Source organism: Triturus cristatus, chromosome 4_1 (genome assembly GCF_964204655.1).
Source record: "Triturus cristatus chromosome 4_1, aTriCri1.1, whole genome shotgun sequence".
Classification (NCBI taxonomy): Eukaryota; Metazoa; Chordata; class Amphibia; order Caudata; family Salamandridae; genus Triturus; species Triturus cristatus.
Genome location: NC_140585.1, coordinates 269,163,149 through 269,180,183, shown reverse-complemented (window position 1 = coordinate 269,180,183; position 17,035 = coordinate 269,163,149). Strand labels below are relative to the sequence as shown.

The window sequence follows — 17,035 nt, the reverse complement described above, 5'->3', positions numbered from 1 at the left end:
AGGGTCGCCGGCGTAAGGAAAACGTCCATAACCGGTTCTAATAGGCCGGCACCAATGGAAGCAGTGGTCTAGATGCTGCCCTCTGGTGTAAAGTCTGAAAGATAACAGAAGACGAGCTCTGCCGAGTCGGCATAGGGATGTTAAGCTTTTCCGCCCCTCTGGAAAGCACATCTTGGAAAGAGTCAACGTCATCCACTGGAGAGACCCTAGACATTGGGCTGTCAGTAAGGGTAGGCAAATAGTCTCTATGTGTGAGGTGTGTGGAAGAGGAGGAAGGTGTGGAGATCTGTGCCTTCTCTTCCTGCTTCTGGATCTAGATCTCAGTCTGTAAGAGTGCGCAGGAGTGCGACTGCAATCCCTGCCTCTTGATGGAGTACGATCTCTATCCACAGCCTGTACCAGCCGAGCCAATGAAGACCTGTGGAGGGGGCTCGAGTAGTGCTGTGCCCCTGTGGCTGGAGTTGTGGTCCAGTGATGCAAGGGCCGGTTCCATCTTGGTGATAGATGGATGGAAGGTGATCTTTGCCCTTCTCGCCTCTCAGGAGAATGTGGAGGAGGAGGAGAGTTATCTCTTTCTATCTGTGCAGGCCTGTCCGCTGAATCTTGTTCACCCCTGGACATTGGACTGCTGGACATCGAGATCATGACCTCCGGAGATCTGGACGTTGAACCTCTGTGAGAGCTGCAAGGACCTGTTCTCGACGTCGATGACGGCGAAGTAGACAGACTTACCGGACGTGAGGCCTCTTTGGATTGGTGCCTCGACATCGACCGTCGTCTCGGCGACGGTGATGCCAGCCTTGACGTCGACCTTCTCCTCTTAGAAGGAGGACTCACTCTTGCAATCTACCGGTCCCTCGACCTCGAGCGCCTACTTGACGCCGACGTAGTACCTTGCTTCGACTTCGGCTGCCTCTGCTCCAAATACAATTGTCTCGACGTTGACCTGCGGTGTGCTGCCGTCGACGGAGACTTCTGCCTCGACGTCGGGGACGGAGTCTTGTGTCTCGACGTCGAAGATCTCTGCACCGATCTCGACAGAGACTTCTGCCTCGACGTCGGCGACGGAGTCCTGCCCCTCGACGTCGAAGATCTTTGTACTGATCTCGACGGAGACTTCTGCCTCGACGTCGATTGCCGTTGATGTGGCGACAACGGAGGGATTTGCCTCGACGTCGAACGCCTAGCCAGCATCGACGGAGATTTGCTCCTCGACATTGAGAGTCGCCTGGTTGACGACAACGGAGGGCCCTTTACCTTCATCGACGTTGAGAGCGATGTTCTCGTTTTCTTAGAAGAGTGATGCGCCTGCACCACCGTAGTCTTCGACGACGACATCTTCGCCGTCGGCAGCTTCGACCCCGATGCCGAAGGAGAACAGGTCGGGACCTTGCCTCTCGACGTCGATCGAGTTCTCTTTTTCTGTTGTCTCACAGGAGACCTACCTCTTTCAGAGAGGCCATAAAGTCAAATTCTCTCCCTGTCCTTGATGGTCCTTCTCGACAACTTCTTGCAATGATGACAGGTGGCAGAAGAGTGAGAATCAGGGAGACAGAGAATACACACAGGGTGTGTGTCTGATCTAGCCTTCTTTTTGCCACAGGCAGGGCAAGGATCAAATAAAGAAGGCATTTCTGACAGAAATAAACCTTTTCTGGATTTCAAAAAAGGCTTCACTCTCACTCTAAGGCTTAAAGACGTTGAGTGAAAGCAAAAAATCCACAAAAAATCAGATACTTTTTGACAGAAAGTAAAAAAGGAAGAGCTGTGAATCCAGTGTCCTGACTGAAGGAGCCGGAAAGAACAAATGACCTAACTGTCACCCCGAGGCATGATGGGAAGCTAGGGGTGATGGGTGCCTTAAAGGCACAGTGTCAGTTTTTGTGTGAAAATGCTTTCATTTTCTATGCTGTTGGTTTACAATGCAGCCTTTAGGCTAACAATGTCTGCTTTTTCCTTGCAGTGTTTTCATGAGGTTTACTCATTAAAAACAGAGTTCAAGTGCTACTTGCCCTCTTGTGTTTTTATGCATATACTATGTGTTTGCAAAAGCAATTTATTTGTTATTACATTGTTTGGCCTCCTAGATGGGGGCTGCATTGGTATGAGGAAAAATTATATATGTATATATATAGAGCTGTATATATATGTTTTTCATATATAATTTTTATTATTTCCGGGGTCCCCGCACATGGACGGGAATAGTCAGTGCTCATGACTATTGATGAGGAGCCCCTGGAAGAGAAAGGCATGGAACTAATAAACGAAAGGCGTGACTGCCATTTTTCCAGCGAAGGCGTGTCGCGCTGGATAAATAAAAATATAATAATAAGCATTGTGGGAGAGCATGTCCTGCCTGCACCAGCAAGCAGGACAAAGCTATTTCAGAAAATAGTGCTCCCGAGGCTGTTATTAAAACAGCCCGAGTAACAACACATGTAACAGGGGGTGTTCTCATGGGAGGGTACTAGAAGTTACAGGGTGGTACTAAGAAGGGACCCCCTAAGCCTATTGACCAATGAAAATCCACCATTTATAAAAGAGAGTGACCGGAGCCAATTAAAAGGAAGGGTAGAAAGTGGGCAGGGCTTTATTCCTATTTCCTGAATACAGCTTGTGGAATGGAATGGAATGGCAGGGCATTTATAGGGCGCATGGCTACCGGGAGGCATCCCAGCATGAGTAACTGACACGGGGGAGACAGAAGGGCTAAGGGAACAGCAATGTCTTTAATTGCTTCCGGAAAACCAGGTGGTTAGAGACTGTGCGAAGGTGTAGAGGCAGGGAGTTCCAGAGTTTGGAGGCATTATAGGAAAATAGCCTACCGCCACTTCTAGACCTCTTGAGCCTGGGGATCTCTGCTAGATACAGATCGTCTGATCGAAGATTCCTGTTGGCTTCATATGGACGTATCTTGGTGGAGTTAATGGGTGGGCCAAGTCCCTGCATTGACTTATGTACTAAGCACAAAGCCTTGAATCTAATACGTTCCTGAACCGGAATCCAGTGGAGGGAACGGAGAGCGGGTTTTGCTGATAGTCTATTGGTGGTTCCAGTCAAAAGTCTGGCGGCGCTGTTTTGCACTGATTGGAGTTTCGTGACTTCTGAGATGGGGTCACCCAAGTAAAGAGCATTCCCATAGTCCAATCATGAGAGTATAAGTGAATGGACCAATACTCTCCTAGCCTCAAAGGGGAGGAGAGGCAGGGCCTTTCGGGCCATTCTAAGTAGAGCATAGCAGTGGGTTGCCGTTTTCCTAGCCTGCGTCCTGAGACTCAGGTCCTGGTCCAACCATATACCGAGGCTCTTAATTTCTACTTTCGGGACCGGGCTGGACCCATACTAGGGGGCCACATAGAGCTAGGGTTGACACTGAGAGTATTGCCCAGTATCATGATCTCAGTGTTTCCTCCGTTTAGCTTAAGCTGGGAGGCGTCCATCCAGCTTGAGATGTCTTTTAGACAGGTATAAAGGGTATGGGTTTTTGGGTCTGCTTGATTTAGCCCCACCACCAATTGTGTCTCGTCGGCGTAGGTATTGACATTGAGAAGAGTCGGGCTGAGTGATGAGCCCTGTGGTACGCCACTCAGCAGGTGGGTGGGCTTAGATGCAATGTTTTCTTCAAAGACCTGAAAGGTTCTACCCTCCAGGAAGGAGGACAGCCTGTGAAGTGCCTTGCCATCCACTCCTATGCTCCTGAGCCGCCGGATCAGAATCGAATGATTCACCATATCGAATGCGGCGCTCAGGTCTAGGAGTAGAATGGCTGCTGAGCCTACTGAGTCAAGAATTTCCCTACTTCCTCTACTACTGCCAGTAATGCGGTTTCGGTACTTTGGCGCGGTCGGAACCCGGCTTGAGAAGAATGGAGCAGGCTGTGGGTTTCAAGAAACCCAGAGAGGGTCAGGTTGACTTGTTTCTCTGCCACCTTGCTTATTGCCGGCAAAAGGGATATGGGGCAGTAGTTGCCCAAATCTGCAGGGTCGAGATTGGGCTTTTTAAGTAGAGCTTTAACCCTCGCCCCTTTCCATTTGATGGGAACTATTCCAGTGACCAGCGAGGCATTGATCAGATTTATCAAATTGGGAGCTATCATTGGGGTGACCTGTTTCAGAATGTTTAGTGGTGCTGGGTCAGTAGGAGAACCCCTCTTTACCGTGGCCAGCAGGGTGAGGAAAGTTTCCTGAGACACGGGGGAAAGGCCTCGAGAATATATTCAGGGGGGACCGAGTGGAAATCCGTCTGAGGGTGTGGGGGTTTGCCTTCCTCACCCTTACATTCGAGGGATTCCAAGATATGCTGGACGTTGTTGTTGAAATACTCGGCGAGTTTGTTACACCGTTGGCCAGAGGTGTCGGGGGCTGTTCCTGGGGAGGGGGCTTTAAGTAATTTTTTGATGATATTAAAAGTTTCTTTGCCGAATTGGCCGCTGCTAGAATTCTACTCTTGTAATAGGAGGCCTGGGCTTTTCTTAGTTCAGCTTAATAGGCAAGGATAGCTAGCCTATAGACCAGTTTTTTTTTAAGGTAGAACGTCTTTTCTCCAATGTCTTTCCTTCACTTTACAGCTCTGCTTTAGGATGCACAATTCCGACGAGAACCATGGGGAGTTATGAGGCCCAGCCGTTTTTTTTATCTTGGTCTTTGGGAGGACAACATTGAGTGACTCTTCTATCCAACTGAGAAAATCCTCGTTAGCTTTGACCGGGCAAGGGTTTAGACTGGGTTTGGTCCTTTCCAGCTCATGCCCAGGAGGATTGTGTCATAGATCTGATAGTCTGAGGCGACCAAAAAAGGCTTACCAAAAAATGATCCGACCACGGTAGTGGAATAGGGTCGGTTCCTTTAAGGCCATCTAGACTGGAGAACACTTGATCAAGGAGGTGTCCTTTAGCATGAGTTGTTTGCCTAATTTTTGGGGACAATTGGAGAGATGAGAGATCTCTGGCCAGCTCAACTGCGTTTATAGTTTGCGGATTATCAAAATGGAGGTTAAAATCTCCGAGGATCGTAAAGTTAGCCGCCGTGCTGGCCAGGTTTACCGTAGTCTCTAATAGCGATTTATTAAAAACCCCTGTTGAACCCGGGGGACGATAGACAAGGATGCCTGTGAATGAGAGGAGTGGGGAGAATTCAATAGTAAAATGGACATTCTCGCAGTCTTCGAGAGGGTTGCCCAGGAGGCGACAGATGAACTGATCCTTATGAACAATGGCAATCCCGCCCCCTCTGCCAGTGGGTCGGTCTGTTCTTTGCATCACGAAACCAGGAGGGAGTGCTTGTGCAATATCTGGCTCCGAGCTGGGGCTGAGCCATGTTTCTGTCAGGAAAAGTACATCAGGGTCATGTTCTCTGAGAAGCATCCAGATCTCAGCCGTGTGTTTAGGCAGGAACCTGCAGTTAAGAAGTAGAATTCTAAATTCGTCCTTGGGTGAGGTTTGCTCTAGCCTATGTGGAGTAAGGTCGTACTTGCAGTATGGGCAGTGTTTTGGAATTTTATCAGGGGGAAAAACATGGCCACGCTTAGTTCCTGGGGCGTCGTTTAATTTCCTGAGCAGAGAGCTGGAATAAAGGTAGTGGGTTGAGGGGAAAGATGCAGGGGTCCTGGCCCCTGGGCCCGACCGGGCGCAGATAGGCTTGCCCTAGGCGCGCCTTTGGCGCACCAGCGGTGCTCCTGCTGCACGCGTCCGCTGCGTGCCTTCCCTGCACGGTCGCGTCACAGTGCGCATTTTATGTGACTTACGCTGCACTGGGCCCAGCAACTAGACCGCTGACCCGGTGGTGCTAAATGCGGAAGTGTGACTGTCCCCAAGTCCCTAGAGCATTGAACACAGCTCTATTCCCCCCACACAAGAAAGATACAATTGTTAAAAGTTAAGTTAAAAGAATAAGAATGAGTTCTTCGCGATTTGTAGCGCAACAGCACTGACCTGCAGTCACACTCGGAACGCAAGTGCACTACTTCCGGCCCGTGTCAATTAGCGCGGTCGCGTCACAGTGCGCATTTTATGTGAATCGAAGAGACAGCACAAGCGTTGCCTAGGCGAGACCTAAAAAAGATATATGAAACGAGAAAGGAGTTAAACTCAGCTCATTTTCCAGTAACACTTTTGCAGGTATTTTTTTTATTATAAATGGTGAATAGCCATCATTGGGCAAAATGTTGTGGTCTTTCTGTGAGCTACATGTCTTCAAAAATGTGAACGGGTATTTTATGGGCAAGGCAGGGGGAGGTATTTCCTTAAAAGTCACACTAAAATGCTGAAACCCTCCCTCGGCCATTTGATCAAAGATGTGTCCTATACAGTTGAAGTTGCTGGCTTGTTGCGCGGAACCACTCTTCTGAACAGTTTCTAAAGAGAGAGGGCCTGAAAAGAGGATAGTAAATAAATGTATTTGAAAATAGAACTCAGTTAAAATCTCTCTTGTTGGCAGCAGGATTATTTTAAAATCTCACCGACATTCCGGTGGGGTTGTTTTAGAGTCTCACAGTGTGCCATTGTGGTTACTTTAAGCCCTCATGGGATGACAATGACTTTATTTACAAAAACTCACGGAAATACAGTGCCGTGGTTTCATATCATTGTGAAAGGAAGATGTGATAATCAGAATTAGAAAGATGCACCGATTTTGTGGGGCAAGATGGCGTCCGTTCGGACGTGTGTGTGAGGAGCTCCTCGTTTGCTCACCCTTTCCCGGTGGTTTGATGCAGCCGTACCGGCGTTAGCAGTGTTTCCCTTGTGCTGAAATCTACTTGGACAGGCTGGCAGAGACTCGTGCAATCAGTGAAAATTGCTGATAACTGCCGAAAAATCTTTTGTTTTCAGGCTGTAAGCTGGAGCGGCACTTTAAGCTTTTGGTTCCATGTGTGGAGGCGGCTTGTTTGATCTCGGCGGCGTGGGCGGAGTTTGTTTTACCGCATAGGCTGGAGCTGTGTGAGGAGGCAGCGTGCTTTGTTTGCTAACATCGTTTCATCGTTTCTGATACAGGGATCTCAGCGTTGGATTAAGGCTGCAAAAAGAAGAGAGAGAAGAAAGAGAAGAAAAACTGTAAGAGAACTGTTCTGTATTCTATAGAGGGAGTGTGTCAGCACTTGGCTCATCTGGGGAAATAAGCTCCTCATAACGAAAAAATTTTTTTTATTGTTTTTATCTTACCCTGCTATTCATTCATTATTTACTGTTTTTGGGCATAGTAACAATCCGGTATGGCTCCAAAAGTTGCTCGTGGCGGGAAGACAAGAGCTATTGGGGAGACTGTAGTTGGCACACGAGCAGCACTAGCAGCTAAGAGTGCAAAGAAATGCTCGGAAGCACGCCACCGGTAGCTACCGTACAGGATAAGGGCCTTACATATGGGACACCAAAGATACCTCACATTTTTCAAAAGATTGCTGGTAAAAAGCTGAAAACACCTCCGCTAGCCCCTCCTGAATCTTGCATATCTGAGTTGATCTTTTCACCTCGTGGAGAAGGCGATCTGTTTGTGGAAGCAGCTGAGTTGCCTCATGCCAATGTTGATGAACCTGCTCTCACGGATGGCAATGTTGTCAATGATGCTGGTATGGAGTATAGGAATGAGCCTATTAGCAGTAAGGAAAGCGAGTTTTATTCATTATCTGAACACTCAGAGGAGTCAGATGTAGATGAGGAGGAGGACTTCCAACTGCAGGAAGAGGGGTCTCCAGATACCTCCCCTATAAGTATTGATAATAGCAATGGTACGGAACCATCCTTAGGGGGTACATTTATAGAGCTCCTTACGGTTCGGAAGAAAATGCAGTTTGGGGGGGCTGGCCCAATGATGACAATGATGGCTGACTGCGAGCCCTTTGGTGGGGAGCTGATGTTTGAAGGATTGGATCTGGGGTCAACTGGGGGTCCCGTGGAAGAACTACAAGGCCAAGTATAATTGGAAGCAATATACCGATCTATCTCTGAGCATAGGTTAGAAAAACGGGCAGAGAATCTAAAAACACACACCACTTGTAGGAAGTTGCAAAATACAGTTAAGCGGTTGGCAAAAACCTGCAATGATTTTACTGAGCGAATGGCGGAAGCAGAGACTCGTATATCATTGCTTGAAGACCAGATGGCTACACAAAGGGATGCAGTGGCAGATATAAAAGCCAATAAGGATGATGTGCAGGACAAGTTAGCCGATTTGGAAAATCGTTTGCGCCGCAATAATCTGCACATTTTAGGTGTGCCGGAAGGACTTGAGGGGCAAGCTGTCCGAAAATTTGTTATTGAATTGTTTGAGGAGGCGCACCCTGAGTTAAAGGAATGGAAGTGGGCACATGAAATCCAACAGGCACATAGATTTGCATTTCAGCAATGGCCAGTAAGAAATGGGCAAGCGGCGCTGCAGCCGCGGGCTATTTTGATTTCTCTTAATAATTTCTTGGCCCGGCAGGCATTGTACGATTTGGTTAGGCCGGATAAGAAGAGAACTGGCAAGGGGACTCAATTCTTTGTGAGACCTGTTTACTGCCACTTTACAGTGGAAAAAAGATGGCAGTTACGGCAGTTGATTACTCCTTTCCAAGTAAAAGGCATCCAAGTGTTCCTATTGCAGCCGTCCACCTTAAAGACGGTTAACAAGGGCCAGATACGTTTTTTCACTTCTCCAGTCCTGGCTAAAGAATATCTTCAATCTCTGGGATGAGGAGCACCATCTCAGTTCAAGGCAGTCAATGATGGACTGTGTGGCGATTTAGAAGGGGGAAGGGGGGAAGGGAAGGGGGGGAAAGGAAAGAAAAAAGGGGGGAAAGGAAAATATATAAGGTGTAGATTGTATTAATGTACTAATGGGGCATTGAACATTTCTCTTCTTTCCTTTTTTTTTTTCTCTCTTCTCTCTCTGTTGCATATCTTAAAATAGGATATGGGAAGGGTGAGCACTAAGTGGGCTATTCACCGAGCATCACAGGGCGATCGGCCCTAAAGCCTCTATGATGGGGGAGGGTTTTGGGGGGTTCTTTTGGGTGGTGGGGGGGTGTAGAGGGTCACATGGGGAGTAAGGGGTTGGGTGGGAACTTCTTAAAAAGGAAAAACTCAGTACATAGTATGTGTTGTAGGAACGATAGGAATGATAGGACATATTTTTATATATTGATGGCCATAAGATTTTCACATAGTAATGGCAGATAGGAGGCTGCGTATATGTACATTTAATGTTTGCGGGTTGAATAATATCCTCAAAAGGAAACGTGTCATAGCAGATCTTCGGCTCATAAATCCAGATATTCGTTGCTTGCAAGAGACGCATGTCCCCTGGTCCAACCGTAGGATATTATCCGAGTTGGGCTTCACTCTGTTAGCAACTTCCAGACAGTCTACCATGAATAGAGGGGTAGCGATTCTGGCCCGTGGGATGGTAGGCACGGGTAGAGAGAAGGTGGATAATCTGGGGAGGTGGGCCATTACCGAGTGTATCCTAGGGGGCACCAAGATCGTGCTCTGTACAGTATATGGTTCAAATCTGGATGAGGTTGAGACTCTGGAGTTTTTGAATGTTGAGCTGGCACTTTGGGGGACCCCATTGATATTATCCGGAGACTTCAATATACATGGTGATGGCCAGACTTGGGATCCTTATTTTGTAAAGTATACTGGGCGTAAACCCAAGGTATTTAGGGCGCTACAACAGCTCTTGCAGAATCATGGTCTTGTTGATGGATGGACTGCTGTGAACCACGGCGATCCAGGGTACACATATTATTCATCCCCACACAATAAATTTGTTCGGCTAGACTATATCTTTTTACCTCGGTCGATGACCGCTGGTGCAAAGATGCAGGTATGGCCCTGTATTACATCGGATCATGGACCTGTGATATTGGATCTCCCTAGCCTTAGTCTTTCAAGGGAGCAGCGATCCTTTACATTTAATAAACAACTTCTACGAGATGAGGAATTTACTTGACACATTCGAACTTGGGTTACACTGTTTATGGAGAGCAACAGAGGGTCCGCTACCCTACCAATAGTCTGGGACACATTGAAAGCCGGTCTAAGGGGGAAAACACTCAGCTATGGATGGGCTAAGCAGAGACGACAGAAGGTTAGAATGCTTGGTTTGCTTGAGGACCTAAAGAAAGCTGAGCAGGAACTCATACAAGCGGTCAGTGCTAAAGTTGATAGCCAAGAAGCACAAATTAAGACTGCACGCTGTAAGGCCAAGATCAATGGGGTGTGGAGTCAGGGAATTGCCATTCAATTTAAAACATATAAGGCAGAAAGATATGAATATGGGGAAGCAACTGGCAGATGTTTAGCTCAGAGAATGCGTGGTAGACAAGCCGCCAAGCGGATAGCAATTCTTGAAGATGGTAAAGGTGGCACAGTTGAGACTACGGCAGGAATACTGGATGTATTCCATTCTTATTATAAGGAGTTATACACTCAAGATCCAGTCGAGCATGATAATATAGTGAGGTTTTTACAGAATCTCGACTTAACTGAGCTCGGGCTAGTAGAACGAGAAGCATTAGAAGCCCCCATTACTATGTTAGAACTTCAGACAGCATTGTATGGTTTAGCGCCAGGGAAAGCGGCTGGACTTGATAAACTTCCATTGGAGATATATTGGATCGTTTTTTCTATTATAAAGGAAGATATGTTGGCTACTTTCATAGCGGCCCAGCACGGGAACCTTCCACCATCTTGGGACGCCACCAATATTGTGATCTTCAAAAAGAAGGACAAGCTTCCTAGACTCCCGGGGTCCTATAGACCCATATCATTAATAAATGCAGACGGCAAGGTATATTCTAAAATTTTTGCAACTCGGCTGGCGCAGGTTATACCCCCATTGGTATCTAGATATCAGCATGGCTTTTTGCCCAGTAGGAGTACTGTTAATCATTCACAAAGGGTGATAGCGCAATTAGATTATGCTACTGTACAGCAAAAGCATGTAGGCTTAATTTTCTTAGACGCTGAGAAAACGTTTGACCGCATATCGTGGTAATTTCTTTGGGCTACAATGCAAAAGATGGGGTTTGGACCTCGTTTTTTGCAAGCGCTTCAAACCATGTATAAACGTCCACGAGCTAAAATCTGTACAATGGGGATGGAGTCAGCTTTTGTATATATAACTAGGGGAACCCGGCAGGGATGCCCCTGTTCGCCGTTACTTTTTGCTATTTATATAAACCCATTGCTTCAAATACTGGAAACAACGAATGATATACAGTCAATGGTAGTGGGGGGGCACCAAGTGCGTGTCCTTGCTTACGCTGATGATATAGCGGTAATTACATCTGATCCCGACCAGGCATTAAGGGAGATTGAGAACCAGACTCAATATTTTGGGGCAGTGGCCGGGTATAAGTTAAACATCTCTAAAACCCAGGTTGTATACACTGAGGGACTTTGTCCTGGAGAAGTTCGTGCAACACCAGAAGCGAGATATTTGGGTATTAAGATTAGGATGTCACTCCAAGAGATCGTTGAAGTTAATTGGGCAGACATATTACTATCAACAAAAAGGCAACTGGAACAGGTTGAGTGTCTTCATTTATCAATGGTTGGGCGCGGTACTGTTTTAAAAATGTGTATTCTCCCTAGAGCAATGTATTATTTTAGGACGGTACCATTAAAGCTGACGCGATCGCAATTATCACAACTTCAGTCTCTGGCAGATAGGTTTATATGGGGCCAGAAGAAAACACGGCGTGCTTCAAAATATATGTCGTTACCACTGGGTCGTGGGGGTTGGGGAGTCTCGAATTTTACATTTTATTATTTAGTTTGTCTATTACAGAATATGCAGTATTAGGTGACCGAGATGGAAGAGCGACCATTTGAATCTCCAAATATATATCAAATGCTAATGGGGACTCACGCGAGTGAGGCTTTATTCAAGTTTTATGAACCAAGCTACTTCAAAAAAACGCGATTTAAAATATTCTGGGCTGCACGCAAGGCTTGGAAGGCGATATGTAAAATTATATCTATAAGTCGTATAGGTTATTATACGCCTTTCAACTCTACGGAAATATTCCCCTCGTTCTTCTGGGATTTAAAGATGGATATTTGGAGGATTAAGGTGATACGACATCTAGGGGACATCTATAGGGCAGGGATAATTATTTCTTTCTCAAATTTGGTCGAACAATATGAGTTACCTAAGAAGGATTTTTTCAAATTTTTGCAAATCCGCGATTTTATTGTCAAACATTGTAGATACACGCCTATGACACCCAACGATTTAATAGAGGCCCTGATTAAACGAGCTAAGATCGGGGTACTGCATGACATATTGTTGGAGTCTCAACGGGATGATATTGAGATGCATGAGGCAAAGTGGCGTGAGTGATTTGGGAACACTGGTTCCTATGTGCAACAATCAATAGATATGGCCACCAAAGTCATGCTGACTGCAAATTTACGTACCCAACATTATAAAACTTTGTTTAATTTATATCATACCCCTGTGAAAATGATGAAGTGGGGTGGGCTCCACGATGGCAAATGTTTTAGGTGTTCAGCGGAGAATGCTGATATTGTACATATATTTTTCGATTGTATAGTCTTAAACCAGCTCATAAGGAGCATTTCGGAATTCTTATCACAAATTACAGGGGTTAATGTGTGTATATCTAGAGAAATAATGTTAGTAGGTGTGGGTGAGGGTTCTGAACCCACTCAGAGTTGCTATTCTTTTCGTTATCTTTTATTCATGGCTTCCGCTGTTGCCCGATTATGTGTCGCTTCTATGTGGCTCCAATCAGAGGCGCCAAAATATGAAATGTGGCATGCGAAGTTTTACAATGTATTTAATTTGGAATTCAGTTTGTATCGTATAAAATCGATGAGGAAGAAACAATTAGGGATCCAAATTTGTCAGCCTATGCTTCAACATATGGAGGTGTTGATGTGAAATTTATTGTTTTTCGTTTATTTGTGTTCCACTTTTTTCCTACATTATTAATTAAGTGGATTGATGTATAAATCCAACATGCTATGTACTGAACAATAAAGTATTTAAAAAAATTAAAAAAAGTTGCACCGATTTTAATGTCACTATGACAGTAAGGCTTAAAATAGAACTCATCACAGTTTGGTTGTGTTTTTTAAAGACCACAATGGGCATCAGTGGGTTTCATTTAATGTTTCATGACGTGAAAGAAGGTTTGATTTAAACCAGAGGTGCCCAAAGTTGGGCCCACAATGCAAGATAAAACAGGAGTTTATAAACTGTTCCCATTTAATGAACTATATCCGCAAAGATCACACATGGAGCTCTGGAACATCTGTCATGGCTTGGGCCCTCGTGGACCAACATTGACTTACAATCTCACAGAGGAATAACAGAATTAGTTTAAGAAAAACACAGTACTGTAGAGTGTTTGGTTAAAATCTCGAAGAATGTTAGCAGGGTCGGGTTGAACTCAGTCTGCTTGTGGGACCGTTTATACATATCAATGTGCCGGCAGAGTTGGTTTCAAGCCTCTGACTGCGAGGCAGGGGGCAAGTGAATGTGGATCATAGACCAGGCCTCAAGGCGCTATTGCTGCAGTGCTAAGCCTGAGGTGCTGTATTGTCGACAGTAACACTGCAGTTATAACATGCAATAAAACTGCATTCTTCAGCTGCAAAATAATTTCACATATAAATAATTAATGTAAATATCCGGCTTTAATCCTCCATGCTTACATGCTTAGAGGAGGTAAAAACAACGCAATTCTGAACCCCAATAGCAAACTTTGTGAAATATATTTGAAAAATTCAACAACCACTCTTCTGAACTGGCCCACGCGACAGAGGTTTAGCGCGTCACCGTGAAAAAAACCATTTGCAATGCAATAGGTCTCGCATTTACGAGAGTTTAAGCTATTGGCATTGTAAATGACAAAGCCTTTTATTTATGTTTTAGAAACCAAAACATAAATAAAAGGCATTGTCATTTACAATGCCAATAACTCGAACTCGCGTAAATGCGAGACCTATTGCATTGCAAATCTTGTTCTTGGATGGCTCTGTAAACTATGAAGGGTGCCTTGAACATTGCCCTTCTAGCAGTAGAGCCATTGCAGTACTGGAGTTGTCCATTCTCCTGGATGAACAGTGCTCCACTAGTGTGAATAGAGCAGCAGTTAGTCCAGTTGAAAAAATATCCCGCGTTACACTCGAGTCCTCATCGCCTTCCTTACATCTCGTCACCCAGCACCTTGCCTGCTCCTTGGCAGGAGAAGCACACAGTAGAAACCAGTCTTCGGTTGCAGGTTAAGTGGTTATATTCACTAGCGCCGTGCCGAGCACCTGCAAGACGGCAGTCTGTGTATAAGTAGATGATTGAAAAAGCAGAACATATCCGATGAAAAACGAGAGCCGATTTAAAGAGATTCCCAGCTTTCCACAGCCCACGCCTCTCTTCCTTTTCCCTTACTTTCCTGACTGACCTGTCTGTGGGGCACAATGCGTTTTCTAAGAGCCCGTCTCTTCCTGGAGAGCTGTATTTTGGTTCAGGTCACGATCATGCAGGAGGAAGTTGGGAAACTGGCAGCAAGAGTCTGCAGTGGGTCTACATACACACTTGCGGTTGTTGCGAGACATAGGGCCTGTGTAAGTCCCTTTGTTTATAACATAGGGAGCAGCCGGGTTTCTATGTTTGTAATGGGCCGCCCCCCTCAGTGCACATCTATTTATTCATCCCTGCTGGGCTGCCCAGTCCCACAGAAAAGATAGAAAGAATACGATGAGTCAGTATTTGCAATGCTATAGGTTTTCCATTTAAATGAGAGACCTATGGCATTGCAAACAAACGGCCGCCATTTTGCCGGCTGCTTTGAAAGTGAAAGAAGGCATGGCCCGTTTTTATGTAAGCAAAGCATGTTGTCGTGCCTAACGTGGGAGAAACAAAATAAATAAAATAGTACACATACGGTGTAACAACCAAGTAAAGGGGCCAGTAGCCATGGGAGGTTACAAACATGGACTAAGGAGGGACTAACAAGCCTATTTAGGAATCAGAAGACAGCATTTACAAAGGACAAAGACACAAGCCAATGAAAAATATGAGCAGGGGAGTGGGCGGGGCTTCTGTCCCTACTGAACTACAACAGATCTTCCCCAGAGCAGCGCTTGCGTGCAGGCTCGACCTTAGAAAATTATATTTTTGTACATTTTTTCATTTGTAAATTAAATATTTCATAATTTGTTTATTTGTTTAATGTATGCCTCTTTCTGTATTTTTGTGTATTTTTTTGAACTTCTGATCGTGGAAAATTCTTGGCCTAGTCCCCAGATTCCAGTCTGGACTCAGTAGAGGTCCATAGAAGTCAAAAGGTAAAGAACCTCTGGCTTACAGACTTTCGTAGGCCTTAAATAAATGGGGCGCTCTGCGAGTCCTTGTACACAGGAGGGGCAGCAGGAGCCTGTGTTATGCTCAGAGTCAAAAGGGAGTGGCAGACAACCTATCTCTTGGTCCTATCACAGTGCTCTTTTCCGTTCACCACTCTGCTTTGAATTTGAAATGTCTTTTCACCGTCACATAATAACGAAAGGGCGGCATGATAGTGACAGGCATGCAAATAATCCCATGCACAGTAAATTCTTCAGTTAATTATTCATTCTTTGAACGTTTTGGTTTCTCTGACATCTTGGTCAATAATTTAGCTATTCACAGCAAACAAATGTTAGCTCTTACCTTAGTGGATTGTAAACTGACACTGGAGCGGACATTTCCTGTTCTGTATTTTCCACCTCCTGATGAGAAAATGAGAAATAAAAATAATGAAAACAGAGAGGCACTAATTTTAATTTAATTTATCTGTTCAGAGAAGTAATAGTGTTATCTTTTGGGCTTTTGTTACTTTGGTAGGAGCAGCACTTAACCCTTAATCGAATAATAGCTTTAAGCCATTTGCTCTTCAATTCAAGATAATTTCGCATTTGTGCACTGCCTCTGGTACAATTAAAGTATCAAATCAAGATATATTCCTTCCGATTCATTTGGATACATACATACCTTGGGAAGTTGCAAAAAGTGCTGGTGGGATCCCTTTCATCAATAAATAAGCAGTACATCATGTACTTATTATATAAGGACCTATGTATATCATTGGGGGCGCCTGGAGATCTCCTGGATTGGTCGAATTATTTGTGAAAGACAAATGTCATGCTATGTCTGCTTTATGTTATGAGGGTGTTACCGATTAGATTTCCCTGTGATATTATTTAGACTATACAGAATAGGATATAGGAATTTATTTGGAATAACAAAACACCAAGGATCTCGAGATCAGTACTAAACAGATTACACTCGAGGTCAGTTAAAAGCTCCCGATGTCAACGGGTATATTATAGCAGTACAGATTGCTCCACCTGTGACATCAGTATCACGGTTTTTATAGCTGGCATGCCTGATAGACGAGTCTTTCAATGGAAACCTAGCTCCGACATGACACTTAAAGACCTCAACTATCTCGGATTGGTTAAAACTGGGGATCAATGTGTAATTGATTTTCAATTTGGTAGGACAGATCTGTCTAGAATAACCCTGCTATTGCACTGGAGTGGAGACACCAAGTCAAGTCAAAAGTAAGCTTTATTCAAAAACACATTATGTATCATAAAAGTGGCATAAAACAACATCTCTAATTAAAAAATATCTCGTTAAAATAGAAGAATAAGTCGCTAAAATGAAGAAGTAAAAAACACAAAGAATAAAAACAAACATACTCCTCCCCAGCAGACAGTAGAATACACACAGCTGCTTCCTAAACGGCGGTGTGGTGGGCTCTCTGGCTTTGCATATAGCATTTCCTGCTTGTCCAGTGGGGACCTCCCATAATATGTGAATATTCACCTTAAAGATTTTGATTGATGCCCTGGAAGTTTATTGACTAAGCTTATGATATGAATACTATAATATCAAACATGCTTCATCAAGGATCAAAATATTGTGTACTTAGTGCTCATTAACTTTTTAAATAAACCCCACTGTAGGTTTAACGCTGTGCTCAGGGGGACGTCCCCTAATCAGGAGACGCTACTTACTGTGACCTCCCATAATACACATAACGA

The 17,035-nt window shown here is 44.9% G+C and overlaps 1 protein-coding gene across 1 annotated transcript in view; it reads right to left on the bottom strand.

Annotated features, from left to right (window-relative positions):
* The window catches only part of LOC146854247 (V-type proton ATPase 116 kDa subunit a 4-like), a 2,520,670-nt gene that overhangs the window by 1,689,997 nt on the left and 813,638 nt on the right, over positions 1-17,035 (bottom strand). The window contains exon 7 of the mRNA XM_085651038.1: positions 10,959-10,976. Coding sequence (XP_085507164.1) covers positions 10,959-10,976 — 18 coding nt within the window. The remainder of the gene's footprint in view (positions 1-10,958; positions 10,977-17,035) is intronic.